This window comes from Pipra filicauda, unplaced genomic scaffold (genome assembly GCF_003945595.2).
Source record: "Pipra filicauda isolate LSUMZ 115617 unplaced genomic scaffold, ASM394559v2 scaffold1_size10287979_pilon, whole genome shotgun sequence".
NCBI lineage: Eukaryota > Metazoa > Chordata > Aves > Passeriformes > Pipridae > Pipra > Pipra filicauda.
The window spans coordinates 6,354,602-6,382,489 of record NW_024104310.1 but is presented as its reverse complement, the minus strand read 5'-3'; the positions used below and the strand labels follow the sequence as shown (position 1 = coordinate 6,382,489).

Here is a 27,888-nt window from a genome sequence, read left to right as displayed (position 1 = left end):
AGGCAGGTCCTGCCTGACCTCCTTCTATGACAAGATGACCCTTGTCTGTGGATGAAGAAAAGGCTCTGGATGTTGTCTCCTAGACTTTAGTCAAGCCCTTGACACCATTTCCCACAGTATTCTGCCAGAGAAACTGGCTGGGTAAAAAGAGGCTGGATGGACAAGGTCAAAGAGTGGTGGTGAATGGTGCTACATCCAGTTGGCAGCCTGTCACCAGTGGTGTCCCTGAGGGCTCACCATCGGGGCCAGTCCTGTTTAACACCTTCATCAATGATCCAGACAAGGGGATCGAGTGCACCCTCAGTCAGTTTGCAGATGACACCAAGTTGGGTGGGAGCATTGATCTCCTGGAGAGTAGGAAGACTCTACAGAAGGATCTGGACAGGCTGGAGAGATGGGTTGAGGCCAACAGTATGAGGTTCAACAAGGCCAAGTGTCAGGTCCTTCACTTGGGTCACAACAACCCCAGGCAGTGCTACAGGTTGGAAAAGAGTGCCTGGGAAGCTGCCCAGTGGGGAAGGACCCGGGAGTGCTGGTTGACAGTAATTGAACATGAGCCAGGTGTGCCCAGGTGGGCAAGACAGCCAATGACATCCATTGGCTTGTATCAGGAACACTGTGGCCAGCAGGACCAGGGAAGTGATTCTGCCCCTGTACTCAGCACTGGTGAGGCACCTCCAGTACTGTGTGCAGTTCTGGGCCCCTCATGAGCAGAAAGACATTGGGGTGCTGGAGCAGGTCCAGAGAAGGTTAGTGGAGCTGGAAAAAGTCTGGAGCACAAGTTTGATGCAGAGCAGCTGAGGGAGCTGGGGGTGTTTAGCCTGGAGAAAAGGCTCAGGAGAGACCTCATCACTCTCTACAAGGAGGTTGTAGCCAGGTGGGGGTCAAGCTCTTCTCCCAGGTAACAAGTGATAGGGCAAGAAGAAATGACCTCAAGTTGCACAGTGGAGGTTTTGATTGGATATTATGAAGAATTTCTTCATGGAAAGCATTGTCAAACATTGGAACAGGCTGCCCAGGCAGTCTGCAGGAGTCACCATCCCTGAAGGTATTTAAAAGACATGCAGATGTGGCACTTATGGATACAGTTTAGTGGTGGCCTTGGGAGGGTTGGGTTAATGGTTGAATTTGATGATCTTAAAGGTCTGTTCCAACCTAAACTCTACGAGTCTATAAAATCTCTTAATTCACAAGTGGGAAGCTTAGGAGGTAAATAAGGGAAAGGGTACTACAGGAAGACAGGTTTTTACGTTGCCTTTTAGGGTAAAGAAATTGCACCACTCACCTCCACTAAGTAACTTCATCACCAGCCAAAGCTCATCTTTCACCACGAACGATGTGTAGTAAGATACAATGTTGGGGTGATGGCACTGACTCATGGCTTGAATTTCTTTCTGTAGAGAAAAATAAAGCATTAGCAGTTGGACCCAGTGATTATTACCCCTCGGGCACAGAAGTTATCTTCATCTTCCTCAAGACACAAAGAGGGTGCAAAGGAAAAGGATAACTCGAAGCTAAACAAAGGAAATCCAGAAATACTCTAAACACTCAGACTGCATCAAAGGTATTTTAGGGTGCTCTGCCTGCCTGTCCAGAAGGAAGAAAAAACTGACCAAGAAGTCTTTGTCAAGGACAATGAAGTGGTGGCAACCAAAACACTTGCATGCAGCCACAAGAGAATATTCCCAAGAATTCACACATCTCTGACCTAAGAAGTTCCTGTTGACTTCTCCTTTCATTAAGACATTACACAACAGATGCTTAATCTGTTGAAGACTATCATTTGGATGAGAAAGGGAAATATCTACCTCTGGGAAAAAAAGGCCTCTTATTCCTAATGTTTCTTCCCAGCAGGAAAACAGATGGCTTAGCTCAATCAGGTTGAAGGCACAAAGGACAGCTGTATCCTTTGTCATACTGGAAGAAGAGGGAAATCACTTTGAGATGAGAAAGTCATTAGCTATTACAGATGGAGGACAATATGAAATATGTTCAGATATTAAACTGTTTTGAGTTTTGACCGTGCTTAGTCTTAGATTTGGTTATGGGTTAAGGGTCGAGGTGTTCCAGGTTTTGGGCAGGAACACCACCACAGAAAGCACTGACTGATTTCATTATGCAAGCACAAATCACCAGTCTGGACAGAAAGCCTCACAGTTTCTTGGCTGTCCATAGACAAAAGCCATCCCTTAAGCCAAGCCTGGCACCCTGCACTGCACCCAGCTGAGCCACTGTGCTTTAGCCAAGTTGTACCTTCAGCCAAGTTCCCCAACCTGTCAAGTTGTTCCCTCCAGCATCACCCACAGCAGACCCTCATACCCCAAACTTCAGCTCTCAACTAAGACATTCCTTCACTGAACATGTGGATGCCACTCACTTTTCAAAGGTTTAATCCCTGCTCACTGTCAGCCTCTTCCCCATGACACAGATTTAGCTGACCCCATAATCCCAAACTCATGGGGAAGGAGGAGAGCAAGGGTCCTTCACACCCTGATCCTTTCCTCCCTCTAACACAAGACCTCCCTGGTATGAAGTACAAGAGAGAGCTCTGAGAAGAATTTACTCATGTGCAGGACACCCCACAAACGCAGCACATTCTGCTCATGTGCAAAGCTCTGCTTGTGAACTGAGTACAGCGCAAAGGCAAACTGCTTCCCCTTGGCAAGGCTTTACTGGCAATCACAGCTCCAAAGGAACAGGCTCATGTTGATTTATCCACTTAATACTGCTTTTCAGGGAATAGGTGCATTTGAGGAATCCAAAGCAATCGGTTCCTCTTTCTGCTTCCCCAGAAGAGGCACCAACTTTCCAGGAAACTTCAACAAGCAGATTAAAGAAGAATCCTTCTAAACAGGAAAGGATATTTCAAGAGTGGGGAATAGGCTATTCATCTCCATGTAGACACTCTTTGCCTAAAAACCACTCTGTGAAAATAAATACAGCCTAAAACAATATCCTCTGCTTACTCTGACAGCTCCAGCTCCCTTCCTTGCAAACATTCACTTGTATCAAGCCATTTTTCAAAAAGGAAATAAATCAGCAGCTTTGGGGTTTTCTATGGCTTTCTATAGTTCTCTCTCTGACAACTAAAAAAAGTGGCACCAGAGGAAACTGAGGCAGAAAGCAGCAGGCAGGACTGGTGATCCATCCTATCAGCCAGTCCTGCCCCAAACCCACCACTCAGAAATGATCTACAGGATCTGGTTTTATCTTTTTTTTTAGCTAGACCATTCAAATATTTTGAAGCAGTTCCCTGGGAAATCAAAAGAGTAATACAAGAAATATACACAAACATTGCATATTTTATATATATTAGTGTATTCCACTGCAATTCAGGAGGCAATGACACAAAGTCTGGACCAAGTTTCTTCAGAGCCTAGACCTGAATCAGATCTTTGCCGTTTGCAGAACCCTGTAAAATGGCCTTTTTCAGGCATTCTGCAACACTTAGTTACTATTTCATTATTTTTCAAGAACTTCCTCTCTCATTCACTAACACAATCTGCTCCCCAGGCTGGGAAGCACAGTTAACAAAATAAATAAATTAAAGAAAAATAGCTCAAGCCTGTCATATGCTTTGGTGCACAAAGAAGGAAAATAAATAATCACAAACCTGATCTATGCAATTAAACACCTCTGTCAGCCAGAGGATGTGTAACACAGGCAGATTAATCCATTTCTCACACAGTGTAGCACAGCTCTGAATAATTAACTGCATCACAGCCCATGATTTTCAATGTTTTTACATTAATACCAATCAGAAGGAGCAGCAGCCAGGCAGACTTTTCCTCCCACCCACAGATCCCCACCTCATTTTCAGCAGTTTTCTAGGCTAATCTCACACCTACATCAAAGCTTGGTTCCTCTTCACCCTAAAGACGGTACTGACATCCTGAAGGCTCAGCACATACAATCGTTTTAAGTGATGGTGGCAAATCACAGCAGGATTTGTGCTAAAATGCTTCCTGGCATAACTGAAACCCAGCCAGCTGTGCCGTGCATGCACAGTCTGTGCTCCAGCAGCACAAATGCAAGGGCTGAAGGGCTGCTCCTAAAGCAGGAATCCCAGTCAAGGATCACTGGGAAAGCTCTGCTCAAATGCATACTTACAGAATGAGGGAGCAGTTGGGGATAAAATGCAGCAACAGCCCTTCTTTGGGCAGTAAGCACAGCTTTAATACTATTTCTAAAGCTTTTTTGAGAGCTTGCTGCTCTTTAAACACAACAAAGCCAAAGCAGGCAGAGGTTTCCTCTCCCCACGCTCTTAACAGGACTGCTATCCCCAGATAACTGAGCTACAACTCTGCTTCCCTTATTTTCCCCAGCATCAAAACTCTATTGGAAGACTCCTAATAAAAATCTCAGCGGTTTCCACACCTCTGTAATTATGTCAGTGCTAAACATCAGCATTTATCTGGGCTGCTCTACACAAGTTTTAAGCTGGAAATGTTGCTTTATTCCCTCTGTGCCAACAGTCATGGGTCACTTGACACAGACCCCCCCAAGCCATGAGCAGATCCGGTGGGTGACGGGCAGCTCTTCCATCCAACACCCCTCACACTCCATGGCTCCAGTGATGAGAGACAGCCTTCCTGCCAATTCCCATACAGTGCTCTGCTTTCTGCTCAGCTATGGAGAATGAATTACTGACAACAACATGTCTAGACACAGGCAATGGTTTGGAAATGGTTACATGCTCACCCTGGGCAAGATATTAAAAATATCTGCATTGTCAAACACCAAAAGCAAATAGACTGGGATTAGCTCTAAATGCCTCCATGGCTTCCACTAAGGGTTCTGACAAATGTTTTCAGTACTGCTACGGGCAATAAAAGAAACATTTCAAGGCTTGCAAAACAGTAATAAAACTGCTGTGAAGTATAATTTAGAATCATAAGAAACCTATTAGTCTCCTGTAAGTCAGACATACTTCTGGAGATCTGCTGTTTTGGAAGGGGGTTTATTTGCCCACCGCCTTATAACTGAAGTTTAAGTTAATAGGAGTGGGTAAGGCTGTTTTAGCTACAGCTCCACTTTCTTAATGGTGTTTTCTGTTCACATCATCACCTTCTAGTCTTTGTGTTTATCTGCCCCTGAGGTTTGCTTCAAAGGCACTTGGCTCTCAAACACAAGGATAAAAATCGTGCTTTATTTAGTTTTACTTCCTACATGTTGACATGAACTCAAGAGATAGAGCACAGCAGCAGAATGCTTTCATGTGGCTACCTGCAACTTCAGAGGAATCCAGAAAGCTGCCAGCTTGACTGCCCTGTTTGAAGGCAATCACGACCATAAGAGAATTGGGGAAGGAAAAGCACAGCTTGGGGAGAAATCAAAGGAGGTCAGATGTGATCACCCCTTGAAAACACCAGTGCTTCAACTATGGCTGGCAAAGATCATAAACCATGAGATTTCAGCTGAGAGATAAGGCATTAAAGCTGCTCTTCATCCTTTTAAAGCAGGATTTATAGCCCCAGTCCTACAGGCAGCCATAACTGTTCACATTTTGCTCCAACTGAAATTCAAATGGTTTAGCTGAAAGGTTGGAAAATTGAGAATATTAATTCATTCCTCTTTCAAAACATAAACATAACAACAAAGAAAAAAACCCCAAACATGTTCTTCCATCACAATCAATTTGAGAGATGTTTTTATAAGGAGGTGCAAAAAAAGCAAAAAGCTTAAAATCAGAGATTCGGATTCAACTTCCACTCCTTGGATTATTCAACTCCTTACCTCAAGATGTGGCTACAAGAGCTAGAGTGGCATGAGTAAAGAGGGGTTAGATAAGCCCTAGAACGACGTTGGAAAAGAAACAATTCTGAAAGGGATAAAGAGACTTCATCACTAATTAATCTTAGGTGATGGGAACAAAACACCCCCATGGCAAGTCACTCAGCAGTTGCCCATTTCGATGGCTACTCTTACTCTTCAGCATTATTCAGTGGATCATTAATTCATGCAGTATTAGTGACAACTTACTGAAGGAAGAAAACATTTAGGACTGTTGTGGTGTAGCAGTTCATCCACAGCCATTTTTATTGGTTTCAGCCACCAAGCAAATGAGCAAGTGACTGACAGCTTTACCCTCATCACCAACTAACCTATCCCTGACCCTCAGTTGTTCAGATCTATACTAGGTGCTTACAGCTCAACAAAGCTTTAAATGTGTGATTAGTCCCCACAGACAACTGTGAACTCACTGAAGTTCTTTACATGCACCATCTCATGCTCATCCAGTACAAGTGAAGGAAGACATTCTACATTCAGGATTTCATGCACCATTAATCCTGATGTTCCTACTGAACTTTACTAAAATAAAACAAAATAACCAACAATAACAACAACAACAAAAAAACTTCAACCAGCCCAGCAATTACTATTTCTGTTGTTGCTGCTTTGAAAAGCAATACAACCAAGCTGTACCCAGCGTAGGTTTAAGTCTTGTGTAAAGCTGCAATCCCATCATGCAAGAAACACACAACATGGCATATCAAATGACCATGCAGAAGCCACACATTATACATCAGATTCCCTGGCATTGACACTTGGGGACTTTTTCCCCTGGGGCAAGTGTAAAGGTCCTCAGACCTGAAAATGGAATTATAATGGCAATTCCCATCAGATGATAGACATGGATGAAAGGTCTGTACTACTACTACACCAGCCTGCTGCTTTGTTCCCAACAACCTTACAGTCTGGTTAATCCACTTGTAGGAACTGCTCTGTCAGATCAAAGGCAGCTCAATATCCTGTCCAAGTCTTCAAAAGAAGGTGTAAAAACCCTATAAAAAGCAGTTACACAGTTATCTGCCCAGAGGGGAGACTTCTGACTAAGCCTGGGCAGTTAACAGTTGGCTTATGCTTTAAACCAGGGGAGTTCATAATCCTTTTTTTAAATCCTATCTAATTTAACCTTCTCAACTATAGGTTGATTTATTTAATCTCACGCAATGTTTGATCTCCGTATTTTTGGCAGAAGTTCCCCAGGTTAATTCCATGAAATTCTAAAGGACATTCTGATTTACTGCAGTTCAACTTGTTCCCTCTGCCTCCCCAACTGCCCTCTGACCACAGCATTGGGGAGCAGTACTTTCCCTTCACTCTTCTTGTGTGTAGACCTGTCAGGCCCAGTCCTATTAGAATTTGGAATCTCTTCCTAGGAGCAGAAACACCACATCTCCCATGCTCTTTCCTTAACCTGTCTCCTGTTGAGTCACCCTAGCCCAGTGTAAAATATCCCATAGCTTATGTTGCCCTCTCTGCTGTTCAGTATTCCTGGTAACTGCTAAGGTGAGAATCCACATCATCTGCTACTCACGAAGGAAAAAAAAACAAACATTTGGATGAAAGAAAACTCAGCTTTAATTGCATGAAAATGAAGTGGAGTTTGTGGGCAGAGGGGAGGTTTAAGGCCTTTTAGATTAGTAATTCTTTAAAACAAGAAAACACTCATACAAGAAAAAAGCTGGAGGCAGGGTTATTTTGAGGCAGATGTTACACCACTGTGTTTCAAGGATTGGCAACAGCAGCAAAGCAACCAGCATCCAACAACGGAAAAGAGTAAGAGTAAAACACAGCACTGAACAGTGTGCAGCTGTGAAGTACAACACATGGGCAGACTGCTTTCAAACACACACCAAATGCTACATGCTTGTTAACTACCCTGGGCTGCAAGACAAATAAGAAGCGGAACTTCAGTTATAAATCCAGAAGTCCAAGATGAATTGTAGGCCACACTGTATTTGACCACCTCTCCTTACACTCCACTCCCAGTCACACCCTTGAGTAACAGTCATTACAAGCTATATTGTACTTTGCTGTCAGCTGAATCCACATGCAGGAAGGATCTGGGAGCATTCAAAAACGTACAGGGAAAAGGACAGAAATCAAGCACTGAAATAAATTCCTGATTAACATCACCTAATTCGGTAGCTGGGCTAGAAAAAAGCACATCTCTGCATGGCACTACTCCTGCTGCCTACATTCTTTACAGCAATTAGCACTTCAGCTGAAGAGCTGAATGCCCTTGACTTGGCTCGCTCTTAATTCAAAAAATTGGTCCTTCCTGCATTTTCCATACCCTGTAGCAACAATAAATTAATCCATTGCATTAACCTAGAATGTCATACGGGGTATGCAAAGCGTGCAGGTTATCCCTGACCACCCACACGGTTCAAGTGTACGTTGAAATACAAGGATAAAGATCAATACCTTTAACAAGCCAAGTCATACCACTTAAATCACTCTAAGCATGGCATCTCCACAAGCCAGAAGGTGGTCCCGGACTTCCTGGCCTCTGGGAACATGCCAGGCTCAAGGAAGCTCAAGGCCACTTGTCCATTCAGCTGGTGATAGAGCCACTTAGTCTGCATTTCCTAACCCCACTCCAAATTAACCTTCCTCTTCTCCTCCATCCCAAGCAGTGGAAGTGCCAACCACTAAGCAGCATGGACACTGAATGAGATGGAGAAGAACCAAATCATCCTTATCAGGATGGCAGAAATGTTTGCTGCTCTCCCTACCCTCTCCCAAGCAACTGTTTTATCCTTTAGCTGGGAATAAAGAGAAGGCTATGGGTCTGAAGCACTGTAGAAAAATAATTATAAAATCATTTAAGCACAATCTTCCCTTTGCTACCACACTGCCTGATGAGTGGGCACTGCTCTAACACCAGAGCACTGTCCTGACCCCAGGCAGTCCAGCAAAGTTCACAGTGAACTGACTATTGTGCTCAGATGCCTTCAGAGCAAAGAGAGCTAATGAAAGGCCAGCTCGTGTTTTTAACTGCACAGAGGGAGAGAAGAAAGCAAAGAGGGGTATAACACACCCCAGTATGAACTCATCATCTTTCTATTTGCATTTGCTTCTTTAAACAACTGTAATCTGCAAGGATTTATAGTTACCTTCCTTGGGGGAAAAAAACAAAAACCACACAATCCTTCAGTAAGAAGTAGTTGCTCAAAAAAGTTAATTGAACTAATTGGGGAAACTGCCACAAAGGGAGACTACAAGACTGTAAAACTTGAGAATATTTACTTTAGGGAAGAAGCAAATATGGAAACAAGATAAAAAGAAGTGAAGGTAAGAGCACAGAGCAGAGAAATCAGGAACTTCCATCCTTTCGACTCTTGCACTGGGAATCAACATCCCGTAAACTTGACAAGTTCAAAACAAACCCAGAGAAAATACTTTTTACACAACATATCTACCTCAGCAGCCAGTGCCCCAGGAAGCTGCTACAGCTCAGAACCATCCTCTCCCCTCCACCATGACTTGAGGTTCAAGAATAATTGCATACCCAAGCCTAGAGAAGGACTCACTCTAGACCTGGTCACAAAACTGGAAGCTCCAGAGACCTGACAACAGCAAGACACTGCAATCCTACCCATAACAGGAAAAATTCTTGTGAGGACCAGGTCAGCCAGGGATTTAAAATATGCAATTAGAAGTACTTATATAAAATTACATGCCAAGTGTGCACAGCATCTCTTTCTGAACCCAACCCTTTTAGCCAGAATTGGCAATTACTCAAAGACTGACAATCTCAATTACTACATCGTGACAATGCAGTCAGGAATACAGCTGAGAGCAGTATGGACAAGCCACATAAAAGGCTTGAAAAGGGTACCAAGGGTTGGTATCAGGACAAAAAGACCAACTGTGAAAAGGGAAGAGATCTTGAACTCCAGCACAAGCCATAAGAGGATTTGCACACAGGCCACCTTAAGAGTCCTACACGCAACCCTTCGCAGAAGCACAAAAATGTGACAGCTTGGATGGAGCCTTTCCTCCTTACAAGGGCAGATTTGCAGATATCTATAACGATAAAAATATCATTAGTCACTAAACAGAAACCGGAACCATGGTTCAGGTGATTTGTTGAAGATCATACAGGTGTAAAGTTCACCAGGATTCCCAAATTCTGCCCCTGTTTTACTTTCTAACTGCAACCACAAAAACAAGTGCCTGAGGTAACACCATAGAAGTTGTTGTAAGTGGACAGACAGGCAGTATTATAAAAATCCTAGACAGTTGCTTTAGAAGAAAAGATGGTACGAGGCCTCCTCTCCCCAGTTTTTACTACGCCAATATTTACTATAGAAAGTTCGACCCCAGAGAGCTTTCTCATTTTAGTGGAGACACCTCAATGTTCACAGGAATGTCCATTTCTGCCTGGTTTAAATCCAGGGATCTTCCACGTGTGAGGTGACAACTGCAGCACTGCAGAAGCACCAGGTCACACACATAGGGAGAGGAGAAAACCAAGCCCAGCAACATCCGAGCCAGATGAGAAAAGGGCAGTTTCAGTTACCACGGCTACCTCTGCAAGAATCTGTTTTTCATTGAGATAACCTTGAGAAGAGACACACAGCAGAAGGAAATTACAGAGCTACAGCTCCAAAGGACTCTCTCCTGTCCTGAACTCGGAATTACGGGGGTTTCCATATGGCAGCCTGCAGTATGTCAGTGATCCCTTTAGCTGGCATCAGTACCAGAGAGAGATTAGGAACAACAGCTAATTCATTTAGTTTTTCTCTTTGCAGGTGAAGGGGAAAAAATGTGAAGAACTGCAGGAAGGGAAGAGAAAGCAAAGCCATTCCCTTAAATTGTAAAGGTTCTGGAAGCATGTAGCTCTGGACCCCCTCAAACCACAGAGCTCTGGTGGGTACAGCTGAGCTTCACACTTGCACATTAACTCTGTTCAAAACAAAGGGATTATACAAAGTGCTTAGCTCTAAACAAACAGTCTGAAGTTCTGCAACAGTTGATCTTTTTAACATTTTAAGTATCGTGTCCCACAACCAGGACAACTGAGTTGCCTCTAGCGGAGTCAGTCAAGTCCCCTCACCTTCACCCCACCTCAAGAAAGGCTGTTTAAGGCACTCAGCAAAGAGATATTTCAGGGATAACTGAAATACAACTCCCCAGACAATTCTGGTTGCATACCAGGAGCTCATCCATGCTCGTCTGACACTTCTCCAGATTGATCCGTTTAATTGCCACCTTCTCCTTCTTCGGAATGCAGAAGGCCGCCTGCACCACCGCAGTCGCTCCACTCCCTGTGGGTGAAAAAGAGAGTCAGCAACATCTTACAGACTTCAGCAGGAAGGGAGAGAGGCCAGACAACAAAATTATGAATGCCAGAGAGTAAAGACAGTAGAGCCAAGTGAAAATCCAGTGAAGGCTCTCCAGGTCTCCCCACTCAGGTCTGTGCAGCCCCATGGGTCAGCTCAGCTGCCACAGCCAAGTGCTGGGCAAAGCAAAGGAAAACAAGTGGATCTTTATGATCCCTTCCAGGGATCGTTACAGCTGTGCAGACAAAAAAATCCATCCAGACTCCAGCTTCCTTATAACAGAGGAGTGATTCTACTCATGTACTTTTAAAAGCAATGCCACTGAGGTCACACAGACTTTTAACCTGATGTATTCACCCAAAGTGTCAAAACAAGCCACAGTCTTTGCTACCAAAACTAATGAGATTTTTCAAATATTTTTAGGTACTAATTGCTGTTCTCATCTCTCCTCATTTCATGCAAAGACACGAGGTAGGTTTCATTCAAGCAGGTTCAGCTCCAGTTCTCACACCGCCTCGCTGTCTGGGTTGAGAACCACAGCCAGAGAACATTTAAATTCCAACAGGGAAAAAATACTGCATTTTAATGTACAGTTGTTCAAACTGCTACAACCAGGGATAAGAGTTCTGTATTTAAACTGCTCAGCAATATCATACCCTTTCATATCAAAAGGAGATTGCAACAGTGAGACTTCAAATCTAGTTGATGTTAAGTCTATTTTTGCTGGCCTCCAAAAATTGTTGCAACATTCACATCTCATCAATAGGACACCTTGTTACTTTACTTTCTACCTTCATCTTGGTTCCCCACATTTACACACTTCACTGGAAAACAGTAAATCCAAATTAATAAAAAAGGAGGTAGGATAGGTGGAAAATAGTTCAAGAGCTTCCTATTGCCAATACCTAAAAAATGCTAATAAAAATAAACCCACAGCTATTTTGTTTATTATCCCAGGCATAACCCATGAGCCCATTTAGGCTGAGGAGAGAGACAAGAACAACTATTCTGCATTTTGCAGTTACACACCTATTTTATCAGATTCTCCTGTCCTTAACACTATAAAAACTGCTTCCAGATTCTGAAATCCAGACAAAGCACATTTTTGCAAGCTTTGTGATTTTTGTCTAGTACATTCACATAAACTGGAGGCAAAAGTTTTCAATCTCGTCTTCAAAGGCTACTGAAGCTCCCTACAACCACCATCAATGTTCTTCTCACACCAAGTTGCACCAAGATGAATTCAAATAAAGTTCGGGGGGGGGGGGGGGGGGGGAGGGGAGGAAGAGTTTGAAATCCAGCCTTGAAAGATACAGAAAAACTTCTCCATTCAAAGTCCCACTGAAATAAATTGAAAAGTCCTGAACTGTGGGACACTGCTCCTCTAAACTTCAACCAGAACCTGCTACAGTGGAGCTACAGGACTTTGACTTCACTTTATATGGCATTGCCAGCGCACCCTGGACAACAGCATCAGCTTGCCAGGGATTCCCTGCATTCAGGAGTTTACATTTTAATCCCAGAAGGCAACAATGTGCAGAACACAAAATGCTAAGGTTGCTAAAGCTGAACTATTTCACAAAGCAAATGGGTTTTTAAGAAGTTCAAGACTGAGGCCATTTATTACTTGCACAAGTTTTTCAGAGCACGGAGCAAAGCAAAGCTTAGGTGGAAGAAAAAGACAGCAATAGTAGCAAAAATATTTACAAGGGACTTTGAAAATGAAATTTGAGTGCTATAAGCAGGATCTTGAGCAAAGGCTGGAGATTATGTAGAAGTCTGGGCAGATATTTAACACAAAGCGCTCAGAAAGAGCAAAGTGGGGAGGTTTTGACAGCAGAGTTTGGCTACACTGCCAGGAGCAGGGCTGAGATACACAACATTATGCAGGGGACAAACATCCCAAAAGCAAACCTCCACACACCCTCCCTGTGGTCACTTTGCCTGGCAAGTAGCAGGTGCAGGAATCCAGCAGCAAAGCAGCAGTCCCAGCACAGATGTATTCCCACTCACTGGGAATCCCGGGTGGCACTGACCTGCTCCTCTCCACCCAGTACCTGCTTTCCTAACTTTTTTCTGCAGCTTCTCTGGTGGGGAACAAACAGTAAAACCACATAAAGACTCAAGACAAAGAGGGCAGAGCACACAGAAATGCTGGCAAAAGGCAGAAGTGAGTTTGCACTTCCTAGCACTGCTCGTCTCCCTACTGCAATCGCCTTTTGGAAGTCAGAATAAAAAACAAACACGGTATCATTTCTTTGGAAAGTGTTAGATCTCAGAAGAAATGTTGCTGCTGACACATTCAAAGCACCAGTATTATGATTTCTTTCTTTAGATGTCTTGGTGCATAGTAATAGAGGCTGAAAACACAAGCCAGACGCTGTTAAGAATATACAGCTGCGCACCTCAGAGGATTGTCTTGTCACACACCCCTTTGCACTCCTCAGTTAGTTCTTCAGTGTGTATTTTCATCTCACAGCCCTCACTGATATGAGAGTATCTGTGCTCAAAGACTATCTCAGATGCTCAGTAGTGTCAGCACACTCCTGCTTCCCCCCACAGCATGACATCCTGGGATTTTTGTGCCAGTTAAACTCAGCTGGTGTAAGCACGACTGGCAGAGGTGCTTCTTACGATCCGGATGCAATACCACTCCTGTAGACCAAATCTTTCACAAGATGAAGTCCAGGGGGTTATAGAAGTGACTACACAAAGAATAGCTTTGTGTTTTATTGTTTTAAGATGTTACTACCAGAAACAATAGATACAGACTAATTAAAAGCAGGATCACTCATGCTACAGATCCTTCCCACTCCCTGAGTCTGCGGGATCAATGCTCACTAGGACTTGAGGGCAAAAACTGCTTTTCACTAAGTGTTTGGACAATGCCCCAGCCTGCAGGGACCCGATCTGTTAGGAGTGTGTGGCATTATTTTAACAGTAATGAAATCCCAAACTAAATCCTTCTGGGCACATGGCAGGGAATCATCTGAACTCGAGACTCCTCCCATTTAATTCCCTGCTGCTCCTACTTTTCTGGCAGCTCTGTTTAGTTCGATCACCACCTGCTCTCCCCACTCCCCCCTCTCCCGCTAATTCGTCATTTCTTTCAGCTCCTCTGTAGCACTAATTATAGAGAAACAATGAAATCTCAAAAGCGTATCAGGCAAGGATTAAGCCAAGCTGCAGCACGATGTGCCACAAACAAGCTGCTCTTTGGTGGCAGCGGCAGCGTGCCGTGCTCCTGGGACCAAACAAAGGCGGGTTTCCATGCTTCTTGGAAGAGTATAGAAAACATGGCAACATGGGCACTTCAGGCTTTGAAGCCACACAATTTGTTTGTCGAATGCCAGGATGGCAAGAAAAGGAAAGGAGAGAAGCTGCAGCGAGGATGCTGAACACATTGCTAAGTGAAAACAGGCATAGAGAGAGATGATGACACAAACGGAGAGAAAAAGAAAAGGCTCATCAAGGAAGTTTTCTAAAGTTTTAAGAGCAGGTAACAAATATACAGGGAATGGTGGGAAAGAGAGGAGATTTCCTGGGCTGCTATAAAACACCTTCAGTGAGGAAAAAACCCCAAGGGCAATTTGTGCCAGGGGAGCACTGCTTGGTCACACCAACTCTCCCAGCAGCTCAGAGCCAAACGGGGTCCTGAGGGTGTGGGCAGCACTGGGTTAATGTTCCCGTGCTCAGTTCACACTCACTCCCCAACTCAAGACTCTCTGATCAAGGTCAGCGCTGGGGCTCTTCCCTCCGCCTCTCTCAAGATCAGCTTTCGGAGAAAATTTGCTCCCTAGTTAATCTCTTCCAGCATAACGGCTTAGCAAAACAATAAAACCGGGCACAGCCAAATGCTTGCTGCTTTATTCCTGAAAAGCAGGAGATCGTTTTGTTGAAGGCTGGGGGCGGGGGGAGGAAAGAGACCCCAAATGGGTATTAGGATCTGCTTAATACCTCCTGCCTTCGCCCCTGTAGGCTCTCATATATAGTTCCAACCCTTAGGATAGCAGCTGCAAAATTCCTGCATAAGAGGGTCACGACCTACTTTAGAAAACATTGCCTTAGGAGGAAAACATACCCTTTCTAACCCCTGCTTCTTTCATGTTTCTCGATTAAATGGCTCTTTCTGAAATAAAACCAAGCTCTGAAAGGATTAAAACAACCCAAACCAAAAACTCCCCAAGCACTCAGTTACTGAAGCCTCATTTTTCCAGGTTATCTCCTCTGCTCCCCTGGATCCATACTCCCTGTATCTTTAGCATCCACAGCTCCAGCCTGAACTTCTCCTTAAACTGAGACAAACCCCCCATGAAAGCCCAGCATCAGCCTTCAAGGGAGGTTGGACACCATCTCTTCTGCAGTTGCATAACTTACATGAAGCTTCCATTTTTGAAAATAAAGACAAGCCCAAGGAGATCTCTTGTTAGAGTTAATGGAAACCAATTATTTCAAGGCTAATTAGAGAAGCAGAAAGACAGGGGACTGACCAGAGGACACAGTATGTTCCTACACACTTTGTCTCCAAAGATAACTCAATCTCTGCAGCCACAAAAGGACTTTGCAGCTTTCCCAGTAAGAGTGGGATGAATTGCACTGATGCCTCCTCCCAGGTGAATGCAATTGAAGCCAGAGATCCTCTTGGCAGAGGCATCTGCTTCAGCAATGGGAACAGTCGTGCCAAATGGTCACAAGACACACACCAAATCCTGGCTCTAGAACAGAATTCTCCTACCACGTGCAATGGTGATTTGAAGTAGTTACATGGAAAGAGGACTCACAAAACAGTGTTTTCCAAGCTCTAAATCTACTTCAGGTACCCTGGGAGATGTGAAATTTTCCCTTCATAGTAACTCAGTTGCTCACAAAGCTGTTAAAATCAACACGGGACATGTTCCATAACAGTCTTGAGCATCAGTCCTTATCCTAATGCCATATCAAATCCCCTCTGTAGAGGAAACATGCTCTCCCAGGGCCCAATGCATGTTACAAACCACTTAGGTTTGAAGGAACCTCCAGTGGCCTCTAGGCCACTCCCCTGATGAAAGCAGGGTCAAATCTCAATTTAGATAAGGTTCCTCAGCATCAAACTCAGTGTAGTTTGGATTTTCTTTAACAAGAGATATTTCTGCAACCTTTTTGGCTGCTTCTGTGTTTGACCACCCACACGGTAGAAAGCTTTTTACCCCCTGGATAGCTGAGGACAGCAACAACTCTTCTAAGGCTGAAGAAATCCAACTCTCCCCACAAGTCATATTCCCAAGTCTCCTTCAGCATTAGACTATGCCTAGCCAAAGACCTCTGCACAACCCTGCCCTCTGCTTTCCACCATTCCCCAGCACACACACGACCTCTCTATTTTTAAGCGAGATCTGGAATCCATCCTCCCCTATCTGGAGTGCGGTGCCAGAAAGCCGCTCGTGACGCAGGCTCTGTTTATAATTGTGCCCCCGGGTTTTCCTCTTATGAACAATGCACACAAATCACTTCCCTGCAAGGCTGCTCTGGACCAAGCAATGTCTGTCAGGTTCCAGGTACCCCAAAGCCCAGGAGACCTTAATGCTTCACAACACAGACTCTGTGTCCGTGCCTGCAGAGCAGGCATGGGGGTGGAATCCTCCATCTCTGGATGCCTCGACTCTTTGACAGCCTCATGCCAAAGAGCTGTGGGAGCCCTGCTCTGTGGTTACTCATTCCAAGGACAATACAGTAATAAAACTAGAAGGTACAAGACTGGGAATAGATTTTCTTAACTGTTCTTACAGAGCACAGTGCAGATACAGACCTAATTAAACTAGAAATTAAATACCATATTGCAAACTCTGACTGATCTTGCATTGTTTGGTCCATTTGCTATGAAGGCAAAGCGATGCCTCTATTTTCTGCACCTCATTTGAGGTTTCTGGTGAGAAGAGTCCTCTCACAAACAATGAGCCTCTTCTAAAAACAAGCCAGCAAAAAAAAAGCCTACTCTCAAATTTCTAGCCAACTCAGTATGGAGTGGGAATACTCCACTCCCCAAGGAGGTCTTGGTAACAAGAGTCCACTGGATGTCAAAGTCTTGCTGGCAGAAGCCCCACGATTCAGGAAGAGTGAAGTAATTCCATGTTAATGGTCCTCGAATACGGTTGTAGTTCTTCAAGCCATCTCCCCACTACATGTCACATTCATACTACAAAATGGAAGACGCAATTCACAATAACAATTACAAATAGCATCAATAAAACCAATGGGAATTCGTGATGGGACTCATATCTATTCCTAGTACTGTCACAGAGGGAACAAAAACATCTGCTCAGCTGTGGAGAGGAAAAAGCTTTCACAGCAAAGTGTCATCTACTCAGCCTGGTACTGCAGGAAGAGTGTTAACAATGCCAGAAGTGAAGTTACAGTCTCAAATCAGGAGGGTCACTCGGGTGCCTCGAGCACTGCTCAGAGCAAAACCAAACAACAAGGTGGCTCTGAATGCTGTCAGAGACACTGTGAGCAGCAGCAATATCAGTAGGGCAGAACTCAGTTGGTTTTGCTCTGTGCCTGGTTGGGAAACCTACAGGAAATTAAAGCAGCAGCAGAGAATCCATGGCCAAGACGCAAAAAAGCTACAAAAGCACAGGAGTGTGTGGAGCTGCCCTCCCACAGCAACACAGGGAGTGCAGATGTGCACCTACCGTCAGGAAGCTCCCAGATCTGTACCAACACATCCACACTCGCTCCCAGACACCTTTCCACCACTCATTCCCAATACGGATTTACTATAAATAGTATTTCCCACAGAGAGAAGAACAAGGGGTTTACATTTATTTCTTTACAAGCTGCAGCACAAGAAGGTAATACCCTATTTAGAACACTGGTAGGGGTAGTAAGAGGCCAGGTTTAACTTTGAGCACCTTCTCTGCACTCCAGTCATGCAGCGTTTGATCCACAGCAGAGACGGGAATATACTGTGTAGAGAAGAGGTAAAGCAATACTTGCTGATACAGTGCAGGGAAGAAATAAACCAGAGAAGCATAAGCAAAGCCAGAAAGCAAAAGCAGATTTAACTGAAAAGTTGTGAGGGGGACAATTTTAAAGCCCATATTGGGGGGATGGAGGAAAACCAGCAATCCCCACTGACTACACATCACAGCGTAAGTACACACTACACATGAAGACACCTGCACTATGTGTGTGCAGCAGTCCTGCAGGCAGGTGTAACAGCTGAACTCCCACATTTACAACACAGTGGCCATGCTCGTACTTCTGAGGTAAAAGCTTTAAGGAGAATAACTCAGCCCTATTTTAAATAAACTCTTTCAAAACTTCGCACTTCCGTGTGGTCAATGTCAAAATGTCGCCCCAGCCTTGAGCACAGCCTAACTCACACCACCGAAGGCAGCACGTTCATGCCTCGTTCAGGCTCACCTTGAGCACAGCCAAGTGCTGCGAACATTCAGCTGGGCTCAAGCCAAAGGTGGCTGCAGGTACATTAAGACACAGGGCATGTGCTGCACAACACACTGAGAAAGGGCAAGGATTGGGAGGTAACATGTTCAAGCACAAAATTAAGGCCTAAATACAAATGACTCCTATTTGGCACCAGCACATCTGATAGCAACAGTCTAGGCCTTTTACTGAAAGAATTGGAAACAGGAATGGGGAAAAGCACAGTTTTCATTGGTGAATTCCTGTTTGTTCCATTTAAATTGCAGGTGTATCTTTGCAATGACCTCTGATCATTTATTCCAGTACAGCCAGAGCTCAGGTAGTTTGTGATTCTGTGCAAGTTGCATGGCCAATGATTTCAAACAGTGCTCACACATGAGGGATTTCTGCTGTTAAGTCTCCATCACGTGTCTTCCCCAAAGCCTGGGTCTTTGCTCAATTCATGTCAGCACCTGCAGTGTCCAACAGACAACTGATATTCCAGTGTTAGCCCAGCATGTTCAAAGAATTTCAGAAAATAAGGAGAAACATATTTCTGAAACTCCACTGTCCAATTAGAAATAGAGCCAAAATATTTGAACTGCATGTAAACTTGCTGACAGTGAGTTATTTACCATCTTGACAGAGCTCTCGCTGTTGACAATACCACTGAAAACCACACATTGTGCCCAGAGCTCAGAGGTTTCTGCCCATGTAAGACAATGCATTTCTCAAGATTCCCAATGCTCTGTGTACAGTGGAGAGGGATGATAAGCCAGCAAAGATCACACAGTGCTGCCAGCACTTGTTTAAACAGGCTTCCCATCCAGTGGTCCATCAATACAGAAACACTCGATGCCGCAGACTTATTGTCCAGGTCTTTAACTTGCATCTCAGACTCAGAAGGAAGAATCCACATCCAGGCACTTGTAACAAGTCCAATTTGCAGAGCCATCAGCAACTGATGGGCAACACCCACAGCTGGACACATCTCCCCATGGCCCCACTGACTCTACACTATAAATAAATAAATGACACTGATTTCTAAGCTGGAGGGAGATCTAGCTACCGTAATCTAAATGACCCAATGCCAAGGTTTCTGCAGAAAGGAAGGGGAGCTTTATGGAAATTTTCACCCCACCCCACACCGCATTGTTCTCTCAAAACACTTTCGATATCTCCTAGGCCCTGAATACAGAAAAACATCATCTGCTTTCCACCTTTGGCAAACATTCCGGCTGAGAATCCTCACAGACTAAGCAAGGAAGTGACAGGTTTGGAGAGCAAATGATCATCAGCCTGTCAATATAACACAGGCCAGGACTGGAACAGAGGGTGAGGAATAGGGTTGGCCACACAGAGCATGTCAGCAAGATATCTGACCAAGCTGTCACTGAGTCACTTTGCTGTGTGATTTCACCAGCAGTCACCAGCTTACAGCACATCCAGCTGAGCCAGGCTTTCTGCTGCCTCCCTACGACAAAGAGCTGCAGCCCCCCAGCATCACACTCCACACCAGAACAAGAGATGCAAGGAAAAAAAACAGACAGGAGGAAAAGCCACTGGCCACAGAAGGTATCAGCTGAGAGAAGGATTACCAGGGACGAGCATCAGCCCATCTGATACTCCCTCAACATTTCCACTGCAAACACCAAAGCGTGGACACAAGGGTGCTGCTGTTGGCTGTATGCCCAACCTCCTGCAGCCCCCAGGATATCCCAAGTTAGTCCAGGCTAGCACACACCTCCATCACGTCCTTAAGGACACACCCTCCAGTTGCCTAAGGTGCCCAGGTGATTTGGGGAACACCTCTGAGACCATTTTCCCCACAGCAATAACTACAGTAAGCTCCAAGGGCCAGTTACACAAGTCCTGCGTGACCTGCCACATTTACTTAAGATGCTATTAGCATGCCTAAATTAGATTTTCAGTTTGAAACCAATTATATTTATTTGATTTCGTGCCAACATCCCTGCCTAATTTAAAGGGCACTGCAGCTATGCAGTGTTAATTCCACATGATGGAAAGCAGGCTCAAACATCTCATTTCCAAACACAGCAGTTTTAGTGGAGAAGGTTCATCCTTCCCTTTTAATCACTGCCAGTTGCCTTTATGGTATATGCAGCAATGTAAATATCATGCTGTCTGTCATCAGGTATTACCAAGGCTCAAAACATAGAGCTGGTATAGTAGCCAAGCCAGCACTCTCCTTTCTTCCCTCCCAACCTTTATCTCTGAACTCTGTCTCAAATGTAATTGTCAGCTATAGAGGATATTTTATTTGGCCAGGATTCCACTTAACAGAACAATCTATCTGCACGCAGTGCAGATGTTTGATAGTACCATGGTTATTTTATGTAAATAAGCTTTTAAGTATCAGATACCTCCTCTCTCGAAGGCTATTATCCTTTCTTTTCAGGGAATATCTACTAAATATTTTCCATATTTATTAGTCTGTTCAGCACACAAGATTAGCCCACTGGTTCAAAATTACATTCTTTAACCAAGAGTAATGAGAACCATCCCGAGCCTTAGGATCTGGACAAATAACTGTGCTCAGGCTGCCAGTCCATCAGCCCCTCAGCTGTTCAAATAAGATTTGCATTGGTGAGTCGTTCAACAGGAAAAAGATACTTCATGCTCAAGATACTTTTTCCAGCAAAGCACAGTTTGCTGGAAGTCAATACCAAGGTATTTGTTAGCTGTTAATACCAAGTTATTTATTAGACAGCACTTGGCATCCACAATGACAAGTTTTACTTTAGTGAAGGGATGGAACTTACAGCTTCACCTCTCAACTTTCCTGGGGGAACCTTCTCACTCTCTACAACTCCCTGAAAGGAGGTGGCAGCCCAGTGGGGGTCAGCCTCTTCTCCCAGGTAACAAGTGACAGGATGAAAGGAAAGGGCCTCAAGTCGCATCAGGAGAGGTTCAGGTTAATTATCAGGAAGAATTTCTTCATTGATAGGGTGATCCAGCATTGGAACAGGCTGTCCAGGGAAGTGGTGGAATCACCATCCTGGAAAGTGTTCAGAAAACATATGGATGTAGCACTTGGGGACATGGTTTAGTGGTGAACATGGTATTGTTGTGGTAAGGGTTGGACCCGATGATCTTAAAAGTCTGTTCCAATCTTAATAATCCCATGATTCTACAATTTTTATGACTGCCTCGTATGGTGAGAGACAGAAAGGTTCACAAAGAAGTGGCCTAGGACATGAAGACATATAACACATCAGGTTTCCGAAGGACTCCATTTTCACTGACAGATCTTAAGGAATCACAGATTGGAGACTTTCGTAGTCAACACCTTTAAGGTTCGGAGACAGCAGGAACACCAAGCTGCAGCTCTCCTGTGCCTTCACAGGGAAGTGCCCTTGCAGATACAGCCTGAACGTACAGCAAGCAGTGTAAGAAAACCACAGAGCCACAGACACGTGCTAGAGAAGACAAGGCATTGTTAGTTCCCACTGTCGTAGGGAATCCATTAAGCAGCTGTTTCACAGAGCGATGACAGGGTCACAGGGAGGTTCCAGTGTTTAATAGAACGTGTGCCGGTAATTCCCCCATGTGCCCCTTCCAGCACAAGCGTTCATTAATTCGGTATAGGGATTAGACAATTTGGCATCAGCTGGAGCACAGAACTGAGCTCCATGACCCTGGGAGTCCTTTCTAGCACTGTCTCAGCAAAATAAGTGACAGTAGCTTTCTGGTTTTGTTCTGAAAATTTACATCATGAAATCCCTCCCTGTGGATTTTGCAGGAAAGGTGCTTACTCCATGACAAGAAGCGTTGTCTTTAATTTACGAGTTTTCAAGCCATCGAGATAAGCTAATATTGTGTTGCCTGCCTGAAGCTGGAGATGACCTGAAATTCCCAACTGCAGTTTCAGCTGCCACACTTCCCTCAACAGGTATCAGCTTGGAGCACAACCAGCTAATTTTCTTAGGAAAAATATTCTCTAAGTGCTCTCATCCCACAGCCATTAACTCATTCTCTCACTTTTCAAATACCATCATTTTCCACTACTCCCTGCACTGTTTTCAAAGCTTCCTTTTCAGAAGAGCTGGAATAAACCCTGGAACCTAAGGAAATCACCCTGAAGACTGAAAATGAGCAAGAGACTAATTCAGACCCAACTGAAATTGAAAATGCACAACCTGTCCAATGGTAACTATGGAGCTTTCATCCAGTGTTTAGGAAAACATCAGTTTTACAAAACATACGGCAAATTGCCACAAAATGCAATAATCTCACACACCCTGACCACAAGCACCTCAATACAATTCCACATTCACAACTAGTTTTTTAGACATTTTCCTACCTGACAACACTCTTACCTCTAACTGCAAAACTTTGTCAATTAACTGTGCTCCCAGAAGAAAAACAACTTCAATTCTTCCACACAAGAAGCCAGCAGAGGATACCACAGGACAAGCCACGTGCTCAGTCAGATTTCACCAGAAGTAAGGTGGGTACTCAAGGTCAAATTTTCACTCCACAGTTTCAACTTAACTTAATTCTGTGGATGGATGAAAAGGGAACACCATCCTCCCACACAGCTTATTAATAGCAAGGTGCTAGCAGGAAAAAGAGTCAAGTTTGCATTTAAATTACCATTCATGACCATAAACCAGTAAAATTTTGGCAAAACCCGAGGAGAATTTACTACAGTAAGAAATGATCACTGAAGTATTTCAACTCATACTATTCTTTAACAGCTGCTTGCGCCTTTTCTTTCTAGAATGAATTTACATAGGCTCATTTCCTGCCTACCCATTGGGGAGAATGCTATAAACTCAGCTTAGCATGAAACAGTGAAACGCAACAAAACAAGAATTTTTTCTCTCCCCAACCCCAAACTCTCAAGACAAAGAGGATATAGCAGAAAATTGAAATCCGGCAGAAAATTCAAACCTCATTCAGAAAAGCTTTTCTGTATTCCCTCAAAAATGCATTTTAATTTGGCTGAGTTATAAGAGTTTGAAGGTGTTGTTTCACAAGCACACAGTATAAGTTGTATAAAACTGTAATGGATGGGAGGTGGAAGGAAGATTTGGCTAAAATGGTAATTTTGTGAGAAAGTCAATCAGTGCTCTGAATTTACTCTGTGCTTCATTCATGGGTGGGATCTGTGAAGCCTTTAAGACTTGAAGACAGTTGTCCCCTGCAGACTTCACAGAGTGCAGAACCAAAGAGGCCTCAGAAATCCTTGCAAGGCACATTAGACTCTCATTTGGTAAAAACTTACACATAACCAAGTATTTTTTCCAGGATGGAATTTCTCATAATGACGAGAAAATCTGTGTTAAGCAAAAATTCTGCATGAGGTGATGCACATCAGGAAACAACAATCTTTAAGAACCTTGGGAAGTGGTGAAAGGACCTTGAAAAAAAAAAAAAAACATTGCTGTGGAGTAGTGGTGAAAAGGAACACTGGATTTTTATTTTTTGCACTTGGATCACCACAAATCCCTACCTCTTGCACTGTGTGACAGGGCCACCTCATACAGTTAAAACCAAGCAATATGCAGGCTGTGATGATCACCATGAGAACCCCACACGTGAGCAGAGTTTCAAGGCAAACAACACTCTCAGACAACCTGAGGGATCAAACTTACAGCTGGCAGAATCCCACACTAAGGTCAGTCTCTTCATTTATGTTCATGCACGAGAAGAACATGAGAGAGGCTGAAGCAGTACCACAGACCTAGACAGGTACCTGTACCCCTGCTGTCATTTAGCTGTAGTTACACCATTTGTTGAAGTGATCTTGTCTTACTCAAGTCAGACAAGTGTGATTTTGTTCTTAGCCCAGCTCCCTTCATTAGCATATGCATTATTTTGCATACCAGAGGCACCACATCCCTTCTCACACACCAAGAGCGATGATGACCTTCTGATAAAGAGCCGGGACTGCCTGTCAGCCAGGGACCTAACCCTGTCTCCGAGACTTTCCCGTGTGGCTGCCAGGAAGAGAGACAGAGTTTCACGTGCTTTTTAGAAATGTCAAGGCTGAACTCCCTTAGGTGAATTCACAGGAAACTGCAGCAACTTTGAGAGCCAAGTTCTTCATATCTGCATCTCAGTTGTTTGATTCTAAAGAGAGCACAGGATAATAGGCTCAACTCATCTGGAAAGTCCCGGCATCCTGATATTTCAAAGATTTTGCAATGCCAAATTCCACTGCTCCAACAGCTATTCTTCTACACCCACAAAGCCCTCAAGTCTGTCTCTCCCTATTAAGAAAGTTTAATAACACCGAGTTTACAAGCACTCCATTAGCATGTCCACAGCTAAATTTACTGCTGCAGAGATTTATGACGGATATCGTGCATTTCTGGGGAAATCTTCCAAGAAAATTCGACCAAGATGTAGTTTTTCGCAACTCACTAACGCAATTAGCAATAAGACCCACTGTTATTGCCATCACTTTGGAGAGCTCCAACTTTTATTAAAAGATTACATCTCTAGACACTGGCTTGGTGGGCAAGCTGCTAACACTTGGAAAGAAGAGAGGTGCTGCCAAGTTTAAACAGACAAACATTCTGGGGAAGAGCTGGTTCTCCTCAAGATTTCATCAGCTGCAGAAGGAAGAAGCCTCCCAGGCGTGCATTTGTCAGCCAGCACATCCACCCCTCAGGTGTGCTCAGGAGCACAGCACAGCAAAACATCCAAGTACCAGCCAAGAGATTTGAATTAAATTGAACCTATTTAAATGAGATTATTGAGAAATGAAAGTGTTAAACATTAATCAGTACAGGTACATAACAGTACTGGATGCAACTGCTACAGAAAAACCAGTCACAGGAAAGTGTGAGCTACTTCCACATGAAGCATCCCACATGTTGATTTTTTCCTTAATATCCCAGAATAGCTGAAAGCAGTGGGATCTGTCTCTGCTCTCCCCTCAAAGCAGCAGGTAAGGTTAACAAGGATGTATTCTCCCCAGCCAGCCTCCTTCACCACTGCTTGGCTTTCTAAGTCCTCACTCCGCTGCTTTGTGCATTTTATCCTTCTTCCTATCAGGGCACAAACAACAAAAGCACTAAACAAAGACACACACACACCTTTTGCTTCCATCTCCCCAGAGGTGAAAAGTGACTCACTTCAACCTTGTTCTAGTAGGGCGACAGTATCAAAGGTCTTACAGGAATGAGATGTGCCAAGTATCCAAAGGAAAGGTAGCCTGGATAGAGGAGTAGCCTGGCTATTCTGTCACACTCAGGAACACACAAGGTATATTTGTCTATACTCAAGCAGCTGAGAAACTGGCACTGAGCATCTCCCACGTCAGTGCCCAAGCAGATCATATACTATGAATGACCACTCACACTTGTTTTAACATATCTACATTTGCCCAAAGTTAATTTTATATAAGCTTTAACATAATACAAAACAACAAAGGATTTTCTACCAACTTTAAGTGGAAAAACGAGCACAAAAAGCAAGTCTTAAAACAAATTAAGCAGCCTGAATACTGGGAATACGGTGTAGGAATCAATTTTGCTCAGCTAAGCTAGGGGGGAGGAGTGGGAATCCGTGAGGAAATGCTAAAACAAAACATATGGCACCAAGACTAAAGCCTAAACACTCCATTTAGAGCTCAGGCAGTTATATTTTATAGAGGGGAACATTTTTCTTGAATGGGTTTTAAATAGTCAGGCGTGTGAAACTGGGTGCAGCCAGCACACGGGCACCACAGGTAGCAACCAACACTGTGCTCCAAAAAAGGAACCTAAAAAGTTATCATTGGACAAGAGCCTCCCATTCCAGCCTGGTTTTTACATCCAAAGACTCCTGTTGTGCCTGGTGAGCACCTACAGGCTGCTCTTTTTCAATGGTAGTGCTTTCTCAGTGCGTGAGACAACTACACAAGCACCAGATGGGTGACCACAGATATTCTGACAAAATTTGGGGAAGTGGAAATTTTAATTCTAAGAATTTTCTCTGTACCTGCAAAAGAAAATTTCTCCCACACAGGCCACATATGCTCGCATGCAGAGCTTGGGAAGAATGTGGCTAGAAACCTAAATATTCAACTCCAAAAGATCAACGTGTTCACAGGCAAAGCCTGACTCCAAAGCTACAGAAACTGCAGTCATTAAAAATCCTAATCGTTCTGTAAATGGTGACTTCAATTTTCAATTTAGGTTTGATTTCTGAGGGGATAAGAAACTCCCACCACATCTGTTCATGTAGCCTGCGCTGTCCTCATCTCGCTGTGAAGGAATCTGTCAGGGGAGAGAGGGCACAGGAACAGAGCACGGGAGCACTCCCACCACTAATTTATCTCCTGCTTCTGGCACAGGCTGTTTGCAGCAGAGGGGATGCTCCTAAATCAAACAGCCACAGCCAGCACAGCTCTCATCTTTCCAAAAAAGTAGCAAAACGAGAATGACCCAGTTTCAACCAACTTCACTACTGCTACCAGCATTTCCAACAGGAATTGTGAGATCCAGGGAACCCACGTGTGTGAGTATCTGATCAGCACAAGCAGCATGGGGTCGAATTTTTTTCAGGCTTCAAAAAGAAGACTGCAGTGATTTATATGCAATCCACGCTCAGAAGACTGACCACCTTCACAACCACCAGCACAGTACAGACTACATTCTGCTTTTTAGATGAAAATTTGAGTATCTCCAGAGGCCTTATTCACCCGTAAAATTATGGCTACTCTGAGGGGACATGTCACTGAAACGCTTTATAAATTGTTTCCTCTACCCCAGCTCCACTTTATCCTTTTTTAACTTGAAGTCAGGTTCTCATCCTGATCAAGGTTCCTTGATTCAATGTACTAGAAGTTATTTAAGCCTAAGGAAGCTACTCAGCAGTTATTAACACTAACCAGGCATAATCAACACAGATATTAATCCATACCTTTATAATGGCATGAGTCATCCCCAGTGCTGAGTAATCCCTTTTTTTATAGTATTAGCCAGAATCAGGTGGGCAGTTTTACAGCAGAAGTTCTCTTTGCAGATAGAAAACTTGCACCTTTAATTCCTGCACCAAAACAGTATGGAACCATCCACATCCAATAAAAGCCACATATGGCAATTTTCAGGCAAAACCAGCACAAATTAAGGAATTAGACTACACATGGATTTCCTGAATTTCGATGTGGAAAAATAGCTGAGCTGGTAATCTCAAAATTTACTCTAAATTTTAAGAGTAGTGATTTTTTTTTTCCATCAGGAAACAAGTTAAATCCTTTAAAAGCACCGGTGCAAGGTTCATCTCCTTCCACACCAGGACGCCTCTTTGTTCTGTGCTGAAAGACCTTTACAGCTCTACGTTAGTAAAGAGAGTTCAAAAAAAAAAAAAAAAAAAAGAAAAAAAAAGGGCAACCCACCAAAAACCCCTTGAGGTTTACAGGAGACATGAAGCAGGAGGCAAGGCAGTCCAG

The 27,888-nt window shown here is 43.9% G+C and overlaps 1 protein-coding gene across 2 annotated transcripts in view; it reads right to left on the bottom strand.

Moving 5' to 3' along the window:
- The window catches only part of OXSR1 (oxidative stress responsive kinase 1), a 91,347-nt gene that overhangs the window by 61,080 nt on the left and 2,379 nt on the right, over nucleotides 1-27,888 (bottom strand). For both annotated transcript variants that reach the window (XM_027733428.2, XM_027733429.2), the window contains exons 2-3: nucleotides 10,951-11,063; nucleotides 1,286-1,394 (exon numbers count right to left, since the gene is read on the bottom strand). In XM_027733428.2, coding sequence (XP_027589229.1) covers nucleotides 1,286-1,394; nucleotides 10,951-11,063 — 222 coding nt within the window. The remainder of the gene's footprint in view (nucleotides 1-1,285; nucleotides 1,395-10,950; nucleotides 11,064-27,888) is intronic.